Consider the following 20436-nt stretch of genomic DNA (forward strand, 5'->3'; position numbering starts at 1 on the left):
AGATCACAAGTGATGTCACACAAAGATCTCTATAAATCCCCAGTGATGTCACACAAAGATCTCTATAGATCCCCAGTGATGTCACAATGATCTCTATAGATCCTCAGTGATGTCACACAAAGATCTCTATAGATCCTCAGTGATGTCACACAAAGATCTCTATATATCCTCAGTGATGTAATACAAATATCTATAACTCCTCAGTGATGTCACACGATATCCCTCAAGACACTCAGTGATGTCACACAAAGATCTCTATAAATCCTTGGTGATGTCACACAAAGATCTCTATAGATCCCCAGTGATGTCACACAAAGATCTCTATAGATCCCCAGTGATGTCACACAAAGATCTCTATAGATCCTCAGTGATGTCACACAATGATCTCTAAAGATCCCCAGTGATGTCAGGTCACACAACAATCTCTAAAAATCCTTGGTGATGTCACAAAAAGGTCTCTTAAAATCTCTCTAGCTTCATGTCACACACAAAATCTAAAAATTCTTAATTTTTTTACATAATCTCTTTTTATACAAACAAATACTAAATCACAGATTTACATCAATAATAATTACCATCATGTCAAGATCACATATCTCTTGTTTAATTCACAAAGGAACCCCATATCCCAAGTGAGATTTACATCAGTATTAGGTCTCTCAGTCAGATCATACAGATATTCTCCCTAACCAATACTAGTTCACTCATTAAATCAAGTTTTTCGGCATAGCTGTATAATATTCTTTTGGCCCGGATATGACGCGACAGGTGGCATTACTGGTCAAGATGAAGTATGTGATTGGTCAATGTAGCGGTCAATGCAAAATACAGATATATATATGCAGTTAAAAACGAAACAAAGTTAAGATTGAATGCAAGCTGAATAAGTGGATGTATCTTTTCAAATGACACATTAATAAAATCATATTCCTGATTCAAATGCAGTCTAATTATCACCAAAAATGATTCAAACTGATATAATTTTGTTATCTGTGCTGAAACACATTGGTTCGTTCATTCATTTCACCAGCAGTTTAAATTATAACCACCAGCATTAACACTATGCCGTTTATCTTTTTTAAAGATATTTCTTGTTTACTATTACAGATTACATTTTTAAAATCCTGTCAATCTTATGCCAAGTGATTTTCGATCATCAGAGTCTGAATTTTGCATTATTGTATACAATATCAATTAAAAGTATGAATGGCTTTAAGAATTAAATCATAGTGTGAATACTAGGACCCTAATTCCTAATTGAAAGTCTACTGCTATGTTGAATCTTGTGATAATAGAATTTACCTAATTAACCCCAGTGAAACTCAATTATTTCAAAAGATTAAGCCTTCATAATCAAATCTACCATAAAAGCAATTAATTAATATGTTAACAATATGTTTTTGTTCATGTGAATTAAGTTGTAAATTTCAAAGCAGCTGGAACAAACAATGTTTTGCAGTTGTGTTAAGGTATCTGACTCCTCTAGATAAAAATAGTTCTAAATCTCTATTATATCACAAAAATAATCCAATTACACTGAGGTAGTATATTACTAACAATGACCATATTAATATCCGATTTAATATTCAATTTTCCTGGATTTGAAAGTGTGGACACAACTTGTACACTCTCGTCAGAAAAGAGGTTAACAAAGCATGATGCCCATCTCAAAAACACTGGACCATGTTCATATTGATAGGATGGTGTACACCGGTCGCCAAGTTTAAAGATGGCATATACACACTGGTGTTCTAGTTTTTAAAGATAGTGTACAGCAGTGTTTGAGTTTCAAGAATCTTTTGATTCACAAGAGCTATAAATGTTTTAACTTTAAAGTACGAAACATTTTTTTCCCCCGGCAGTAGTGATCTTGCTTTAACTCTTTGGGCCATTTTTAATTTTCTCCTCAAATTATTTTCATACTTATTCAAAATCTACATCCTTCTGTTCTTTTTGAAAACAAATGGAAATTCTTTCATATTTGAGCTTTTAGATCGCTTTTCTGTTTTGACTTTCCATTTGGCACTTTTCCTGATGTTTTCTGTCTTCTTAAGGGCCATATCCTCTGGGGTAACAGAAGTATATGTATTCATCTTGTCATATTGGTCTATTTCTGATTTGTCAAGACGGACAAATTTGTCTCCATCATGTTTTCGATCCACACGAATCATTTCGACACTTGCCTGCGCAGTTTGCTCTAACTTGGATGATTTCGAAAGGTGATGATAATCAGGTTTTATTGCACTGACATGATTATCTCCCTTAGGAAGTTCAGATCTTGAAATGTTAACTGATTCAGATTTAATGCTACCAGAAACTACACTTTCTCCACAATCAGACATTTCACTTACAGGGCTATCCATGTCTGGCACTTTGTCTGTAGTCACTATATCTGACTGCAAAACTGAAACAGATTTGACAGAACCAGGTCCTATTTCCCAGATCTTCCCATCATGGTAGATTCGACGAACTTTGGCCTTTGAATTGCCGTATTTTTGCGGTAGAATACGTTCAACAGAAGACCTGGCACTGTGGCTGGTCTCACTGTGCACTTCCTCAGAACAATTTGCTTGATATGTCACCTCTGTTTTACTACTACTCTCTGATGTTTCAGTCACCACACGTCCAAGTGTGGACACCAACAGATCTATCCGTTCATCGCCCGAGTCCATATCCCACGTAAAAGGTTTACTGTTTTCAGGTTTTTGCAATCGTGACTTCTGACTGGCTCCTAGGTCTCCATCACATACAGATGAGTTGCATGATTTCAAATCCCCACATTCTGACGAGGAACAGGAACCATCAGAAGTTTTTCTACCCTTTTTTGGTTTGGAACCAAGATAAGTCATGAAACTATCCTGGAATGTAGAAGCCATGGATTTAGAAATCTTCAAAGACTTTTTGGACAGTGTTTCTTTGGAGGTGGTGGAGTCTACACTGGGGGTGGGCGATGCTGAGTTTGACATACTATCAATGTAAGTCTGCAGACTTTCAAATGAAGTGGGTCTGGCTGTTGCTGGGTCTAACTTGATACCTTGCTCACCAGATGGACAAGGCTTACACTCCTTATTCTCTGTGATACTCTTTACCTCCTCTGAACAATCCATATCCATATCCTTGTCTTTTAATTCCACTAGTTTTTTGTCTGTCTTCTCCTTCACACACTTAGACTCACTAAATTTTAGAAACAAAAAAATTGTTAATTACTAATTACATATAATGCATTTAAATCAAGTATTGTTTTCACCTGGTTTAAACATTTGCAGTTTTGCCTGGATAATTCTGGGTTAGGAATGTTTTCGGATAAATTCAGAGTTTTGAATGAATTTTTTTTCTTCTATTAAAAATAATACAGTACATTTTTGAAATTCCTCAAAATTATAGGTGAAAATCCAAAATCTCACTGAAAAGATATTCTTGTTTTAAAAAAGGATTGAATTAAAATGTAAAAATAATGTATTTTTTAAGAAACAAATCAAACTTTTATTGATTGATCTCATTTTTAAGGTATCTATTTTTGGTGATTTTAATAATAATACCAGGTAATAATAACAGTTTGTGTTTAAACTTCATTACAAATTGAGTCAAAGACTTATCTCACATATGGACAAGCATATTAAAAATGTACATTATATACAAATGTATATGAAGATTGTAACAATTTTGCCTACAATAGAACACTTCAAAATAAGTAACTCAACTGTACAGTACAAGCTTCAGTAACCTAGAATTTTCATCAATAAATCAAGACAAAAGAAACATCAGGTGTGTACTGTTTAGTCTAAGATCCTTGTCAAGAGGATTTCATATCAGGGTTACATATCATGGTATTTAATTTTTTACTGCAACAGAAATGATGGCAAAAACATAATTTTTAAACCATTGAGTGCCAAGTTAGAAACTGACAACTATTAAGGATTCTCCATGTCCCTGACAATTATCACCCATAATCACAATGCATAAGTCATAGTCTTGGGGACCATTTATTTGTGTGAACATATAGGGACCTCAATTTGGATCCCAGGGGTTCATTCAAGAGATAATATATGTAAGTGTATGAAATTTTTTTATAGTGAGAGTGACCTAAGTTTTGAGGTGGGTTAAATCTGAACTTGTACAAGAGATAATGCATGGTTGCAAGTGATGAAGGTTAAGGAAAATCAGGCGATTAATGAAGTCTGTTGAGCAGGGACTTCAAAATTCTATCTTATTTTGTTTGTGTTTTACGGCCCATCGACAGCTAGGGTCGTTTAGGGCCAAACATTATACTATCATTTTATTTCATTTGACTTGAGTTTAAAATCATATAAATATGTTCAAGTTAAATTCTATTCATAGTAATATAGCAGTGACCTCATTTTGACCCTAGGTGGTTGAAATGCAAACAATAGATGATGGTTGTAAGTAATTAAGGAAAGTGGATAGAGCAAGAACAACTAAATCAACTATAGTAACTGACCTCATTTTTCACTATAAGTGGTTGAAATGTGAGCATGTATTAGAATATAAGAGACTATGGCTGTGAGCAAGTGTGTGAAGTTTCAGAACAATTGGATCATTAATGAATATCTCTATATCACCTTGTAGACTTGTCGCGAAGGGATAAAAAGGGGCATTAAAAAAAAACCGAGACTTATTTTTGTGAACAAAAACATATATCTCCCCTTCAGCCCTACTAGGCATTGAATATTTTTGCAGTCAATTGACTTTTGACCTGAAAATGAAGGTTGCAATGACTAGATTACAGTACACTGCATAGACTGGTACCCTCCTCAGTTACCTCCCTTGCTTATGCTATACAGTAGACTGGTTGCGAGTAACTATCATGAGTAGGAATTCCTACTCCAGCATGTGCACATCTTTATTGAATCAACAAACATCAATTGTCTTATTGTAATGAGCACATAGGACATTGTTTACCTGAAGTTATTTAAAAAAGCGAAACTTAAAGATCTTCCCCATTTGTTTATCAATCAACATTTTACATTTCCTCTTGATGCTGAATTTCATCACTTTTTGTGTATTGGGGCTTTCTACATCTTAAATAAGCAATACATCCATCACCGTATATAGAAATTAATCAATGAAATATTGCCATGGTTTCCCAATTCTGGTCTTTTATGAGCGGAGTGCAGACCTAGCAGAGAGAAGAGAACCAAGAGAGTGAACCCGTCTATAGTATACACTGCACAACACCTAAAAATGGGTAATGTGTTTTTCAAGTTTCAAAATTATTGATTTTATCTGTTTAATCCAGGCGGTGCCATTGAATCAATGACCCCGTTATAATTCTATTATATAATGCCATTAATGGTGTATTTTGTACACTCTCATGGGCCGAGCTGGTGCATTGGAATTTCCAATTTTGCTTAACCCTTAGTTTTATGCCGTGCTGATGAAAGATACATGCATTAAAAGTTGTTTCCTAACTGAGGAGTTTTCAATAGGCAGTCTTGCTCGTGGCTATATATTAGAAGTCTAAAAATGAAACTAGAATACTTATGATATTCTCGAGAGTTTATGCTAATAAAGATGAAAGGTGTATGAGAAAGTTAGAAAGTATTTTAACAACAAGAGGCCCATGGGGCCTGCATCGCTCACCTGGTTGGATTAGACCAAATGTCAAAATAATGTTCATGTTCATGTTCAATTCGTTTTATTTGTCAATCTCAAACAATGCTATATATGGTTATGGTGTGGGGATCCCAACTGCTTTAAAGGGTCTGAAAGACCTCAAGAATTGTTTTTAGAACATCCATTCATAACTTTATTACTAGTAGCGATTTAAAAGAATTACCTCTATTTCCCCTATGGGCCCCTCAGGGGTCAGAGTCACCATTTATGCAAAATCTGTTCCCCTTCCCCCAAGAATGTTTCTGACCAAATTGGGTTCAAATCCATTGATAACTTTATGACTAGTAGCGATTTAAAGGAATTACCTCTATTTTCCCATTAGGCCCCGCCCCTTTGTCCCCTAGGGGGTCAGAGTCACCATTTATGCAAAATCTGTTCCCCTTCCCCCAATGATGTTTATGACCAAATTAGGTTCAAATCCTTTCATAACTTTATGACTAGTAGCGATTTAAAGAAATTTCCTCTATTTCCCCTATGGGGCCACGCCCATTTGGCCCCTCAGGGGTCAGAGTCACCATTTATGCAAAATCTGTTCCCCTTCTCCCAAGAATGTTTCTGACCAAATTGGGTTCAAATCCATTCATAACTTTATGACTAGTAGCGATTCAAAGGAATTACCTCAATTTCCCCTATTGGACCCCGCCCCTCAAATTTGGTCAAAATCCCATAAGAACTTTTTGACTAGTAGCGATTTGAAGCAAATGTTGACGAACGACGGCGGATGACGGACGCCACATCATGGCATAAGCTCACCGGACCTTCGGTCCAGGTGAGCTAAAAATGGGCACTCGAAGCCAGCGGAAGGTGTACTTCCCAAACAGCGATTCAGAGAGTAAGAGAGCTTTTTAAGGTTCAAAGTAGCTGATAGTGAAATACTTAGGTGTAACATAATCATCTCAACTTACAAAGACAGGATATGTCACACAAACCATATTAGACATATGTCAAAGGTACAGGCTCATTCATCAGTATACCTAACAAACAATTAATTTTACTAACGTGTCAATTTCTCACCAAATTTATCTATTACAAAACATTTAATTATATCATCATTGTCAAAGTAAATCTATATGCCAAACGTTGTGGTAAATTAATGTATGGCTGCAAAAATGTTCTTTCTTATACTTATAATAAAGTGCAGACAGAAACAAATTTGTGCAAAAAATGGTTAAATTTCCATCTGTTAAACAGATTTCAGTATTTTTGGTAGTTCTTCTATCTTTTAGTTGTTGAACTTTGAAATACCTTATAGACGACGATTTAGTTAATTTAAGCGCAGAAGGTCCGGTCCCGAGGATCCCGGATGATCACCCGGAAGACGTCATACTTTATTACCCGCGCTGTTGTTTATGTAAGCTTACATGTATGTCATACTTCACATCACTTGATTCTACATGTTTAATCACTGTTTCCGTAATTGGGACCGGCAAATTATCTTTGGTTACCACTTTTTTAATTGGAGATCTGTGGCGTGGTCATGTCGGTGAAATAATGCAGTATAGACAGACATCGATATCACATGACTTTTCCTGTACCGTCACATGACTCTCATAAACAAAATGGCTACCAACATGGAAATATCGCCAACCTGTTAACGTCATTCGCGAATTTAAAGTCATTTTGAGGTCGGAATTCACGAAATTATGTATTCGCGAATAGGTCGAATAAGGTGAGTTCGCGAAATTAAGTACTCGCGAAATATAAGTGATTTACAGTATCAGGTACAGAAGCTTGTATTAGGTACTAGTGAATTAATTCGATAGAACACCAAATAGCAATCATCTCTAATGTGTCTTATATACAGGTATAATAGGTTATGAAAGATAAATGATAAGGTATTAGTAGTTATACAGTGGAATTAGATACATGGCACTGACATGAACATTGGAACCAAATAATTAATATTTTCTTCATAAACAAAACCATTTCTTGTTCTTGAAAGTTGCTTTGATCTAACAATTCTAAAGCCTTTTTTCAGCTAAGAATTGTTAACAAATTAACATCAAGCTTAAAAGGTCTGCCTTCTTAAATTCTTTGGGGTCTGCATTCTTATAGATTCAAAATGTTTTACTCTAAACTTTAATATCAATGGACCATAATGTTAGCAAGAGTATTAGAAGAGAAAATATCCTCTTAAAATACTGTAGAGAAATTCAGAATCTAAAATGTATGTTGGGATGTATAATATGGTCATATATCTAAAGTCTATTCCAAGTCTGATTATGACAGCACATGTACTTCAGCCAAAACCCCAACTAAACAGAGAAACAGTGTACAATCAATTAATGACGAAATTCAATCAATTATTGAGAAATGGCTAAAATCATAATAGGAACCATGTGCTGAGATGGTCTTGCTTATTGATAACTATATATATAAGCTACTATAAAAGAGATTTTTTAATAATAGCAACAAATAATCAAATGTTGACCACACCAACAGAAAAGCTACCATGCACCTATGTCTGTCAAACACTGGTCTAAAGTATGTCAATTATTAAGTTTACAAAACTTCACAAAATTCTAAAAATGAAAAAAAAATAAAATAAGAAATAAGCCAGTTAAAATAGAAATGTTTTCAATTAAATTGTTTCAAAATGGTGAAGGGAAGGGAAAAAAAATTAGTGGGATGGTCTAGTTCTGAATATATCATTCTAATTTGAAATCTGTTATACGAATAGTGATATATATATATAATACTTTGGTTTCAATATTATCTATTCTTTTTATTTTCATCATGCCACCCATTTTTAATTCCACTGTATACATATACAAGCACTATCTAGATCAGCAGTGATATACATAGAGTAATAGAATCTGATAGGTACCTTCAGTGTAGCTCATTGTAAACTTTTAGATCAAATCTTCAGTTTATGTTAAGTATACAGATTATAATATGAAAGGATATTTCCTGAGAAATGTTAGCTCTATTTAAATGATAGGCTCTGTTTTAATGAATCATATATATAGATAGAAATTACTTTTGCAAAGATTAAGTGACACCAGGAAATTAGACTGGCAGCCAGTGCCTGATTTAAAATATAACATCAACGTATTACAAAAAACACAAGGAAATCAGTTTTTCACTAAGCTTCACTTACATAGTATCAAAGCGAGAGGGCTATAGATCTGGAATACACTTAAACTTTTAACATCTATTTAGCAATAAAGGTTCCATGACTTTTGACAAAATTATATTAATTCTGACTGAGTGTTACTCGTGCATGATATATAGCTTTGAAGATATCACTTGTCATCAGAACTTTATGTTCATCAGACAAAATACCAGAATTATGAATATAAGTATGCTCTAACTGCAATACAGGGTTACAGATATCCTGAAATCTTTTATATGGTATTATCTATTATTTTCACATCTGATTTGTGAATCAAAACGTACTTGTTGATAAGTGTGTCACCTACTACACATTAAGATCTTTTTTAATTAATATCATTTGATATTCTTAAATTTTTGAGACTGACACTTAACCAAACTTGTACAGATGATGTACAGACATCACTGATCGTTGACAAATCTGGGCAGACATCATTGAAAAATCTGGATAAATACCCTTGACCTTTGACACATCTTTAAGTTGACAAATCTGGGCAGACATCATTGAAAAATCTGGATAAATGCCCTGGACTTTTGACACATCTTTATTACTTTGACCAGGCTTAAATGAACTTGATGTTATTTATTCAATACTGATTACTGCATAAGGAACAACCAGCCACAAGTTTCCCTCTTAACTGTTTAAGCTTATAACAGTGCCAGGCACTATATTAATATACTTAATATGTATAAAAAAAGTTAATTCAAGTTATTGTAGGAACTTTTCTTTAAAATGAGAATGAAAGTAAATGTGAAGCCACAAAAGATACCCAATAACATTTACACTTTTCTCCTTCACCAATCACTTTTCAGAAAGAAATAGACATATTTGACATTGAATTTCAACATTAAAATTTAAAATAAAAATCTGTGATTTTTGTGTATTATGATGGTACTTGTCCGTGAATGTTTCTGATTTAAATACATTATAACAGATATGGAGGAAGAAAAATGTAAAAGTGTAAAAAGTTGTGTATGAGGAGTTGGTAAATCAATTTACCGAATAAATGCTTGGTTAATTTTAGATTTAGAACTTTTTATGTTAAAATGAATCAAGAGTATTATCAAAAACTGATTATCAATGGCTGACATAAGGAAACTTTCCTATACTACCACCTCCTCCACAACCACTGCAGATTCTATTAGTCTCACCTTTGCCCTGTGTCCTGTGTGGATGATCCTGAGACCTTACTTTCAGTGTTCGCAATGATCTTCTCCGATTTAGTGATCACATCCTTCTTCACCTGATGAGGCTGTGATGCCTGTCCTAGACTTTTCTTTTTATTATCCGCTGTTTTTTTCCCTTTAGGTAATGCCTCTGATTTAGACTTTTTGGTACTGTTTTCCTTTGGCACAATGACAGACAAATCTTCTGAGTAAAACCCTTTTAAACTTGGGCCATGATCACAGTGGGCTATGAATGAATCCAGGAAGGATTTCTTCTTGTTACTGTTTTTAGACACGTTCAAATTGTGAACATCTTCATCTAATTCATCATCAGCTTCATCCTCAGAAGAAAATCTTGAAGATCTCATATTTTCCCTCTTTCTTTTCTGAAAAAGCTTTGCCTGTGCACGACACACTTTCTGTTTAAACTTAGACTTTGTCACAACGCTTCTCAGATGGAAGGAATTTGTCCAGCGAGGTGCAGGTTTATGGATGTACTTTTTAAAGCTCTCTAAAAATGCTGTTTTATTAGACAGTGTTGATGAGTTTTCTGGTACTTTTTCTGTTGTTTCACCAGTAGGACTAGGCAGTGGTGATTTTACATACACAAACTCCTCATCTTCTTCACCGATAACCAGTACAGACTTTTTATCTACAGTGTCCTTGTGTAGAGATGTCTCTGTATTACCTTCGTCTTCTTGTTCAGTACACTTTTTAGAACCATCATCATTTCGATCACTCGCAGACAACTTTATCTTTTTCAATTCCCTCTCTTTCTCTTCTAGTTTAGATTTTGTGAACATCTTTCTCTTGTTTATTTCTTTGTTGTTATGTGTAGATCCAGAGCTTTTATAATCTTCACTGTTTTTGTGTCTTGTCAGATTAGCACGGTGCAATTTCACAACAGCTGATGTTTTAATGCTGTTATCATCTTCTGTATTCTCTTCCTTTACATTCTCCAACAAGGTATTCAGTCGCCTTGATCTGCGAGTAGTCATATTAGATGCAGGATTATTGTCATCCTTGGAAGAAACCTCCAATCCCTTTGCAGATGTTTTCCTTTCTTCGTTGGTTCTTGCATCTTTTCTTGTGCGTCTCATCTGACTCACAGAGTCGTTTAGATTCTTTGTAGAATCTGAATCTACTTTGGACTGATTACGTGTGACTGGACTACCTGACGCTTTGTTGGGCTCTCCTTTCCTTACAGATGATGCCATTTTGCTTGCAGGTTTAGTGCAAGCTGAATTCTTATCTGATGTCCCCTGAACCATAGTACTACTTTTTTGACTTGCTGTTTTAGACAATATATTACCAGATCTGGTTCTAGACCTTTGACCAAGCTCAGACTCAGCACCATCTCCACTTGGTCGCTTCAGTTTCTTGGCTGTACATGGACCGTCCTTCAGTGTTGGGGAAATTTGGGCTGCTAACTGATGACGGGTAACTGGACGATGACATAAAGAATCTTCACTTGTCATTGACTCGCGGTCTTCACTCAGGCCCCTCTTGTTGTACTCCCTCTTACCCTTTGACTGGGATGACTTGTCTGTTGCATGTGAGCAGTTGCTAGCTAAATCATCATCGTGGTCAAAGCTTGATGTTGACATGGAATCATTGTCACGCCTCCTACTTCTGGTGGTACGCATATCTAATGTCCCTGGTGACAAAGAGTCACTGGGAGATATCATTCCACCGACAGATGTAGCATCTTTTTCGCGTGATCGACTTCTTTCTTTTTTCACAGTATCCACCTTCAGTTCAGACACATCTACAGCAAGAGGAGGCTGTCCACGAGCTCGTCGGCTCGACCGCATACTTTCCACATGCTGTGACAGTGCGTCGGCCTCAGTCTCTTTTGTTGGTGATAGTTCCTTTTTCATAACAGACTTGTGTATAGAAAGAGATTCTGCTTTAGCACTTCTCCTAGTTTTGCTGATACTGGATTTCTCTACCTTAGTATTGGCATTGTTTAGATTTGCGCCTTCTTTTCTCAAACGTCTGCTTGTGGAGCAGCTCTTCTTGAGCATCGCTAAGATCTTGTCTTTGTGAACTGGCACATGTTTTGAAAGCTTAATATACGTTGGAAAGGCATCTGAACAGTACCAACAGGCAAACTGAAACTTGCGAGCTGAGCTGTTCCATTTAGATCTACAGGGAGACATATGGACACGGACTATATGCTGGATGAGAACATAACTGCTGGAGAAGAACTGTCCACACTTAGGACAGTGTTGTGGTGACTTTCTCTTTAAGTTAGTACTGGCCACTTGTATTTTGAGAAATTCTGGAACTTCAAACTCATCTTCCAGGAACTTTCTGCCCACCTGAATGACACGCTTCTGCCTTATGGGGGGATCCATGGTGGTTAGATTAGCCATATCCTTATCTGTCCCCTTAGATTTAGCTGCGACATGATTCTGTATTTCTGTATTATTGCTCTCCTTCTTCTCGGACTTGACAGAAACTGATTTTGATGATGTCACTTTATCCAAGTCCATGTCCTTGTTATCTTTGGTTTCCATGTCTGTATCATCTGTGCATTGTTCTTTCTGTACTGAAGAATCAGCACTTGCAGCAGTCCTAGGATTTTTTTTGTGTTTTGCGTAAGTTTTTCCATCATGCTCTGCAGAATTTTCTTCTTTATCGTCTTCTGCATGATTCACTGCTTCTTTTTTGACAACTCTGTTCCTTAGACTATGATAATCCTCATGCCACTTTCGCTGTTCTGTTCTCCTTCTTGCAGGATTTAGTTTGTTTGAGAAAAATTCAAATCCTTTCAGCCTTGATGAGAATTTAGTCTTGTTTCTCAATGACCACTGCTTTGCAGGCAGCAAACTTCTAATGGAGTGTTGATGTTTGCATTCTTTAGGCGGTTTTGCTTCACTCTCTTCTTTGATATCAACTCCTGCTTGATTATTGGCCTCGCTAAAGATTTCCGCTTCTAAATCATCAACACCTAAGGAATTTTGCTTTTCATCTGTCTCGGGTGTCTCCTCCTGTACTTCCTCTTTAATATTATTCTCTGTGTGTTTCTGTCCCTTCCCGAACCAGCTCTCAACCATGTCTGACAGTGGTTTGGCTGTGAGTTCTGCCTTTCTGTCCAGTCTCTCCTGCTGCTGTTGGCGACATGACATTACTTTACTACACAGCCTCGAAACATGACTGTGTACATCATCTTTATTGGTGAAGTATTCACCACACATCTGACACATATATTTAGTACTGAAACTGAGAGCTTGGATCACATCGTCATCCCTGCAGCACTCGGCCACATGTGCCTTTATTTCGTCCTTATTTGAGACTTCTTTCTCACATTTACGGCATGAATACACAGTCTTATATTCAAAGTCTTTCAGATTCGCTTCCGGCCGACTTGTATCCATGGGGCGACAGATGTTTCTTACATGACATTTTAAACTGTCGACGGATCGAAATATTTTTGAGCAGATTATACATTTGTTTACAACTTCTTTCTGTTGGGTTACCTCAGTTAGTTCTGATGTCAGAACAAGCTTCTTACTTTTGGACTTAATTTCTGGTAGTGCCTGGATTTGGAGCCCTGACAAGCCCTTATTGGAAGACCGCCTCTTATTTGATTTGTGAGAGGGCGTAAGGTGGTTAAAATACTCAAATCTTTTCACATCATTATCTCTCCTTTGGAGTGGAAGAATCCTTGTTCCTGAACTGTCTTCATCCAGAGTAGATTTGTAACTTCCACGACTGCCAAGACTACTTCCTACTGACCTGGAGCTTGATTCACTTCCACTGCTGTCTTGTCGGGAGAAAATTGGTTTACTGCTGACCTTGTTATTGTCTGTTTTCACCGTCTTCTTCTCACCCAGATGGTCAATGAAAGAAACAAATGCATTCTCCCAGTCCTTGTTTGGCAAGGAATCTTTTTCTGGAGAATCGGGATTATCATTGCTCAAATATTGTTTGTTTTCTGCTCCCATATCTTCTAGAACCAGTTTAATATTTGAAGGATCCAATGAAGCCTCTTTGTCCTGTTCCGGAGATTTCTTTGTTTGAAAAATACCTTGTGAATGTGGTATTGTCTGGACTGAGATTTTCTCTGTAACTTGATCATCCTTAATGTCCAAATTGGATCCAAATGTCAACTCTTGTGTTGGCAACATACTTATCACAGGGTGAGCTCTTTCAGCATTTGCATCACTTTCCTCTGAGGATGGATGCCTGACATCACGTAAAACTGAATTCCTCAACTCTGGTGTTGGCAACATACTGATCACAGGTTGAGCTCTTTGAGCATCCTCTGAGGATGGATGCCCGACGTCAGGTGAATTCCTTAACTCTGTTGTTGAGTTATCCTCTACTAATTGTTGAGATGGCTCAACAGCAAATTGTACAAGAGGTGAAGACAACAAGGCAGCTGACTCACCCAAGGCATCATCTAAGGCTAAGGCTTTGTCTAATTCAAAACCATTGGAAGCTTTAGCGTTATCAGTATCTTCATCGGATTGAACACAATTTTGTTCAATGTTTGACACTTCATTCTCTTCTTTAACATCTGTGACAATTGAAATAGAATTGCCAACATTCAGAGCAGTGTAATCAGGAACACAAGTAGGCACTGTTAGTTTATCATCAGCATTTGTGGTTGTCTCTGATATAGATTTTTTCTCAATATGTTCAATGCTGGGAGTTGTTATATGGGACGAATTATTCATGAAATTGGTTTCTTCATCCATCTCCTGATCCACAGGCTGCAACTTTTCTGATGTGTTAGAATCTGATCCAGTTGCTTTTGTCAAATCTGAGACATTCTGATCTTCTTCCACATATTCTTTATCATTTACACTAGAGCCTTCCTCCATTGTATCTGGTAAAAGCAAGCTTGACTTGGTGTTTATAGTTTCTACCTGTTCTGTTGGACTGCTATCAGAACGTTCTGTTGGCTTGCAATCAGAACTAGAACCACTGGTTGCCTCCAGTTCCTCTTTTTCTGACAGCCTGGAAGTGGTTTGCCCGACTGATTCCTCCATCATTGGTGTTATTTCTCCTGCCAGATGACCTTTTGGAGTCAGCAGCACATCATCACTAGTACAAGGCAGTTTCGTATCAGGTATTGGATCCAAGACGTGACTCTCTTTAGTGCAATTTGCTTCTGACTGAACAGTTGTACAATTGTCATTACCATCACTACTGTTGTATTTGTTGTTGACTGAAGTAGAATCAGAATTGGCATCGCCAGCACTATTCATTGTCAGAGCAGTTGAATCTGGACTGGTCGAGCTATCAGCTATTTCTGATGTTTCCGATTCTTTGACAGATTTGTCACTATCCTCACATCTATTTTCCAAAGCATTCTCCTCACTGTTAACAGGATCTCTAGTATCTGGAGTAAGTACAGTGGCACCACTGTCATTGACCTCTTTGTCAATCTCTGAGCTAGATGAAATTGTTGATTCAGATGTCCTAGTAAGGCCAACAGCTTTTGAATCAACCACTAAATTACTATCAGTGTTATAAGTAGTTTGAATATCCAAGGTTTCGGATACCTCCTTCACAGTCCCAACAGATCTCAGAGTCTCATTAAAGGTTGATTCAACTTGACCCATTGAAGAACATGTGGTTGTTTGATCACTTCCGTTGCTATGGGGATATGACCCTTCGGATGTAGTTAGTATATCAGTTTGTGAGGATGAAGTTTCACTTTGCCAGGTGTTCAAAGACACACCATGGTCCGAGCTACTGGACACTGCTGTTACAGCGCTGGTGTGTTGTTGATTCCCAAGAAATGTTGTAACACTACTACCCGCTGCTGCAGAATGATTATGATCAATACTAAGCTTTGACGGACTCCTGTTCAAAGTAGAGATGAGATCTGGTTTTTCCACAACTTTCAAAGTTCCCAGAGGCATCTTAGGTATGTTCACTTCATCTTCTGAAGATAATGTTTTTGGAATGAATGTTGGTTGTTTTGATCTCATTAAACCCTGTATTTCACTGAAAGTTTTGGCATTTGTTTCAAGTGAAAGTTCAGAGCTCTTTCCCACTGGGTCTCCAGGTGCAGCTGTTGATGGGGCCAAGGGCCCATCTTTTGATGGTGGTTTTGGATGCAGAATTTTGGATGGTGGATTGATTTGTCCGAGGTACTGAAGCTCAAACATTCTAGAAGTTGGTTGATTTGGTGATAATGTCAAGGATTTCGACCCACTTATTTGAAACTGTGATGGAAAACTAAGTGATGACTGAATTCCTGGGGTACTGGTAGTTTGCATAGCATTAGTGAGCTGATCTATACTTAGTAGCGATTGATTGATGGTCCCTTGTGAACTCACTGGCAATGTCATGGCAGGAGCGATAAGCTGAGGTTTGACAGAGGTTGAATTTAATGTCATGAAGGAATCAGACACAGAGGTTTGCTGCGAAGTCAGTGCCAGTTTATTTCCTGTATATATACCCTGTGTTTGAACCTGCTGAAGTGGATTTCCTGAAACTACCCCTTGATTTTGTGACTGTTGAATTGGTTGATTGCTGACTGTTGATAATGGTCGAGTTTCTTGATTTCCATGTGTCAATGGAAGTTGAGTGACTTGACTTGCCTGACCTAATGCTGGTTGATTTGCAAGTGATGTTGATGACAACTGGATGGAGTGATTTCCAAGTGACGATGATGGGTGGAGGGGTTGCTTTCCAAGTGACGATGATGGTTGGAGGGGTTGATTTCCAAGTGACGATGATGGTTGGAGGGGTTGATTTCCAAGTGACGATGAGGAGTGGAGGGGTTGATTTCCAAGTGATGATGATGGTTGGAGGGGTTGATTTCCAAGTGACGATGAGGAGTGGAGGGGTTGATTTCCAAGTGACGATGAGGAGTGGAGAGGTTGATTTCCAAGTGACGATGATGGTTGGAGGGGTTGATTTCCTAGTGACGATGATGGTTGGAGGGGTTGATTTCCAAGTGACGATGATGGTTGGAGGGGTTGATTTCCAAGTGACGATGAGGAGTGGAGGGGTTGATTTCCAAGTGACGATGATGGTTGGAGGGGTTGATTTCCAAGTGACGATGAGGAGTGGAGGGGTTGATTCCCAAGTGAAGATGATGGGTGGAGGGGTGGATTTCCAAGTGACGATGAAGGTTTGATGGGTTGATTCCCAAGTGATGATGACGGATGGAGAGGTTGATTTTCTTGTGTCAGTGATGGTTGAATCTGTAGATTTTCTAAACCAACTCCCTGACTGAAAGGTGGTTGTTTTTGAAATTGTGATATTGGCTGCACAAGACCTTCATTTGATGTTGATTGCTGAACAAGTTGAATAACTTGTGTTGCTGATGGCTGGACTAGTTGACTAACATGTGTTGTTAAAGGTTGAAATAGTTGACCGACATGTGCTGTTGATTGCTGAACTTGCTGACTGATATTTGATGTCAATGGCTGAACAAGCTGATTCCCATGTGTTGTTGATTGTTGGACTAGTTGACTGACATGTGTTACTGATGCTTGAACAAGTTGACTTCCGTTTGTTGTTAATGGTTGAAATAGTTGACCAATATGTGTTGACGAAGGTTGAACTGTCTGATCCCCACAAACAGAAATCTGGGATGGATTTTGCTGAGCAAAGTGGTTTTCACTTCCTGTAGATCGCTTATTCCCTTTATTGATATCCTGTGCAATCAACTGTTGAAGCTGTTTATTTAGACTTTTCTTCTGCTGCATTTTATTTGTGGGATTTGGCTTTTGTTTAATTTTCTGCTGTCTCTGATTTAATCCTGCCATTATCTTCTGCAGCTGTTCGTGACTTAGGGATACCGCTTTTGGAGATGCTCCAGCAGGTGACATGACCATCGAAGACGCTGTTGTAACATTAGGAGTGACCATAGAGGGCAGTGTCGTACTTTGGACAGTAGATGGCACTGAAGTGACCACTTGCTGTGTAGACATTGTGGACACAGGTGGTTTGATCTGAGACTTTTTCTTATCATCCTCAGTACCAGTTTGTAACCAATCAACAATGCTCTGAAGTTCATCAGCAGAGGGTCGCCGAAATCCCTCAATTTTCGATGCTGCTGCAGTCTGTTTAACTGCTGGTTTTTCTTTTGTAAACATATTGTAGATTTCTTGTTCGATGTGTGTTTGGGACGAAGGGTTGGTACTTGTTGTCACCACAGTGTTGGCACCAACAACATGTCCTGGTGATGGTGTGGCACTGGTAACAGCTACCACTGTGGAGCAGTATGGCGGATACTTGGTGTTGCAAGTAGCTCGAACAGGAATAATACGTGGACGATGATTTGATTTATCGTTTGCTTGGAATGATTTTGCTGGTGGACGGACAGAAGACACAGATTGGGTGTTGACAGGGTTCACTATGGAAGGGATAATGTTGGAACCCCCTACAACATTGGATGACAGAAATGATATGCTTCCATCAACGGTCTTGTACGAATGTGCTATAACAGTTCTATTGCTGGTTGGTTGAACACTATTGCACTGAGAAACATTCAGTTCATTAACATTAGCCTTAGGGTGGATTTGTCCTGGGACTGAATGGACAGTTTTAGGTTTCCTGGGAGCTTTGGGTTTTTTGGTTGGTTTACGTTCTGACCCTAAGCCACCTAAACTCCCAAGATGATCTAATGTCTTAGGCAATCCCTGAGACACCTCAGACAAAATGGCGGACTGAGGCTTTGGGATGAAACCGAGAACTGATGCAGCAAATGCTGCTTTTGTTGCTTGCACCATCTCCTTTGCATTTTTCAGATTGCTGGCTGGTGGCACATCTGGTTTAGATTTTTGAGGGATGTTCTTCGTTGCTCTTAAAAGATCTGCAGTACTGTATTGTGTTTGGAAAGGCTTAGGCGTAGTAGGTTTCTGTACTATTGTCAAATTATAATCTCGGGCAGCCCTCAGCAGATCTGCTGATGTTGGCAAAGACTGTTGAGTAGCAGGTTTTGGAGTAGTCATGACAGTTGCAGCAGTATTAAAATTGGACGAAGTTGAACAAGGCATGACTTTTGTAGCTTCTAACAGTTCTCCAATGCTATGTGGCTGACGCTTTTTTGATTTTTGAACTTTCCCTTGTCCTGGAACATGAAGCCCTACAGAAGGCTGTAGACCTAAGGCAGTGGTATCCCCAACGTACATAGTCTGTTGCCTAGCAGCTCCTGGTGCAATCATACTACTGACTGTAGAGGAAAGAGTTGTGGTAGCAGAAACTGGCAGTTTTACTAACACAGGTTTTCCCTGGCTGTCCACCCCTACAGCCTGACATTTTACATTTGCAATCTGTGTAGGTGTCTTTGGGAGGTTATTGACAAGACTGTTAGGTAGCTCCGATCCTGCTGGTGACATTTGCTCCTTGGTAACAGTGGACGATGCCGGGACGGGTGCACATTGATCAGTTGGTTTTCCTTTGAAATTATACTGGAATAACTGTTTATCAAACTCAAATACAGCACTTGATTTTGATGGTGTTGTCGCTGCTTTAACTGCAGGTTGCTTAGCTTTAGTTTCCTCCAGTTTTGGTGTTTGAGTGCAAGAATTCGAACTGGCTGCAGACTTTAGTCTGAAGTTTTTATTTTTCATTTTTGGAACACTTTCTTTTGGCAAATACGACACATTATCATCACAGTAGTATTTAATATTTCCTGGTGAAATATTCATCTCCTTTTTAGCTGTAGACTTTTTTGGTCTTGGTTTCGATTCTTTCTTTTTTGCAGGAGTTTTTGGAGGGGTTGTCTCCTCTTTTGTTTCTACAGCCGATTGGCTTCTTTCCTTCATGAATTTCTGACACACAGGTAGCAGCTCCTTCCATGCCAAGTCTGGGTTAAGGTAATATGGCCTCAGCATATTCAGTAACCGTTCTACCTCATAAAGCGTAGCTGGATTAACCTTCACATCACCAACACAATGGGTCACACTGCTGAACACTTTGATACAGGCAGCACACTCCTTTTTAGAATGAGTACAGTACTTTCTGTTGAACATTCTCTCCACAAGACACAAGTTCACCAGTGATGCATCAAGGGAAAAGGCTGTTAGCGAACTGATGCGAGATATTTTTGGGTTGAGTCCATTGTAAAGTGCGGATAACTTGCGACAGGTCTGTGCGATGGCTTGCTGTCGTTCTTTCACACCTTCCATGTTTCCCTGCAGCATCTGTTGCTCACAACATCCCTTGTCTACATTGATGGCATATACACACAGGTCTGTGTACAGCTGAATCATCTCGTTGCCACACTGCAATTAACCAAAAACACAAGTTATAACCCCTTATATCGTATAGAGAAGCTAACTGAATATTGAGAATCGAGATAATTATCAATATGGATATAAGTGCAAGTTAACATTATAAAATGATCACTACATTCAACTTATTCATTTTTTTGTAAACATAGGTAATTGGAGGAACATCAAAATCATTACTCAGTAAGCATTATGACATAATTATGGTCACTTGGATTAATTTGGCCATGTGAGCTAAAATTAACAATCAGTAATATTCAGATTTCGAAATGTAAGAATTAGAAATGTCTGTAAGACATTAATGCCACTG

At 38.0% G+C, this 20436-nt stretch overlaps 1 protein-coding gene across 2 annotated transcripts in view; it reads right to left on the bottom strand.

Moving 5' to 3' along the window:
- Positions 1-1382: 1382 nt before the first annotated feature.
- Positions 1383-20436, bottom strand: part of LOC117331673 — a 41064-nt gene continuing 22010 nt past the window's right edge. Inside the window, exons 7-8 of one of the 2 annotated variants that reach the window (XM_033890504.1) lie at positions 9901-20120; positions 1383-3174 (exon numbers count right to left, since the gene is read on the bottom strand). In XM_033890504.1, the coding sequence (XP_033746395.1) occupies positions 1935-3174; positions 9901-20120 (11460 nt within the window). In that variant the 3' untranslated portion in view covers positions 1383-1934. The remainder of the gene's footprint in view (positions 3175-9900; positions 20121-20436) is intronic. The other variant, XM_033890505.1, reaches the window with a different exon arrangement.

This window comes from Pecten maximus, chromosome 7 (genome assembly GCF_902652985.1).
Source record: "Pecten maximus chromosome 7, xPecMax1.1, whole genome shotgun sequence".
NCBI classification, from domain to species: Eukaryota; Metazoa; Mollusca; class Bivalvia; order Pectinida; family Pectinidae; genus Pecten; species Pecten maximus.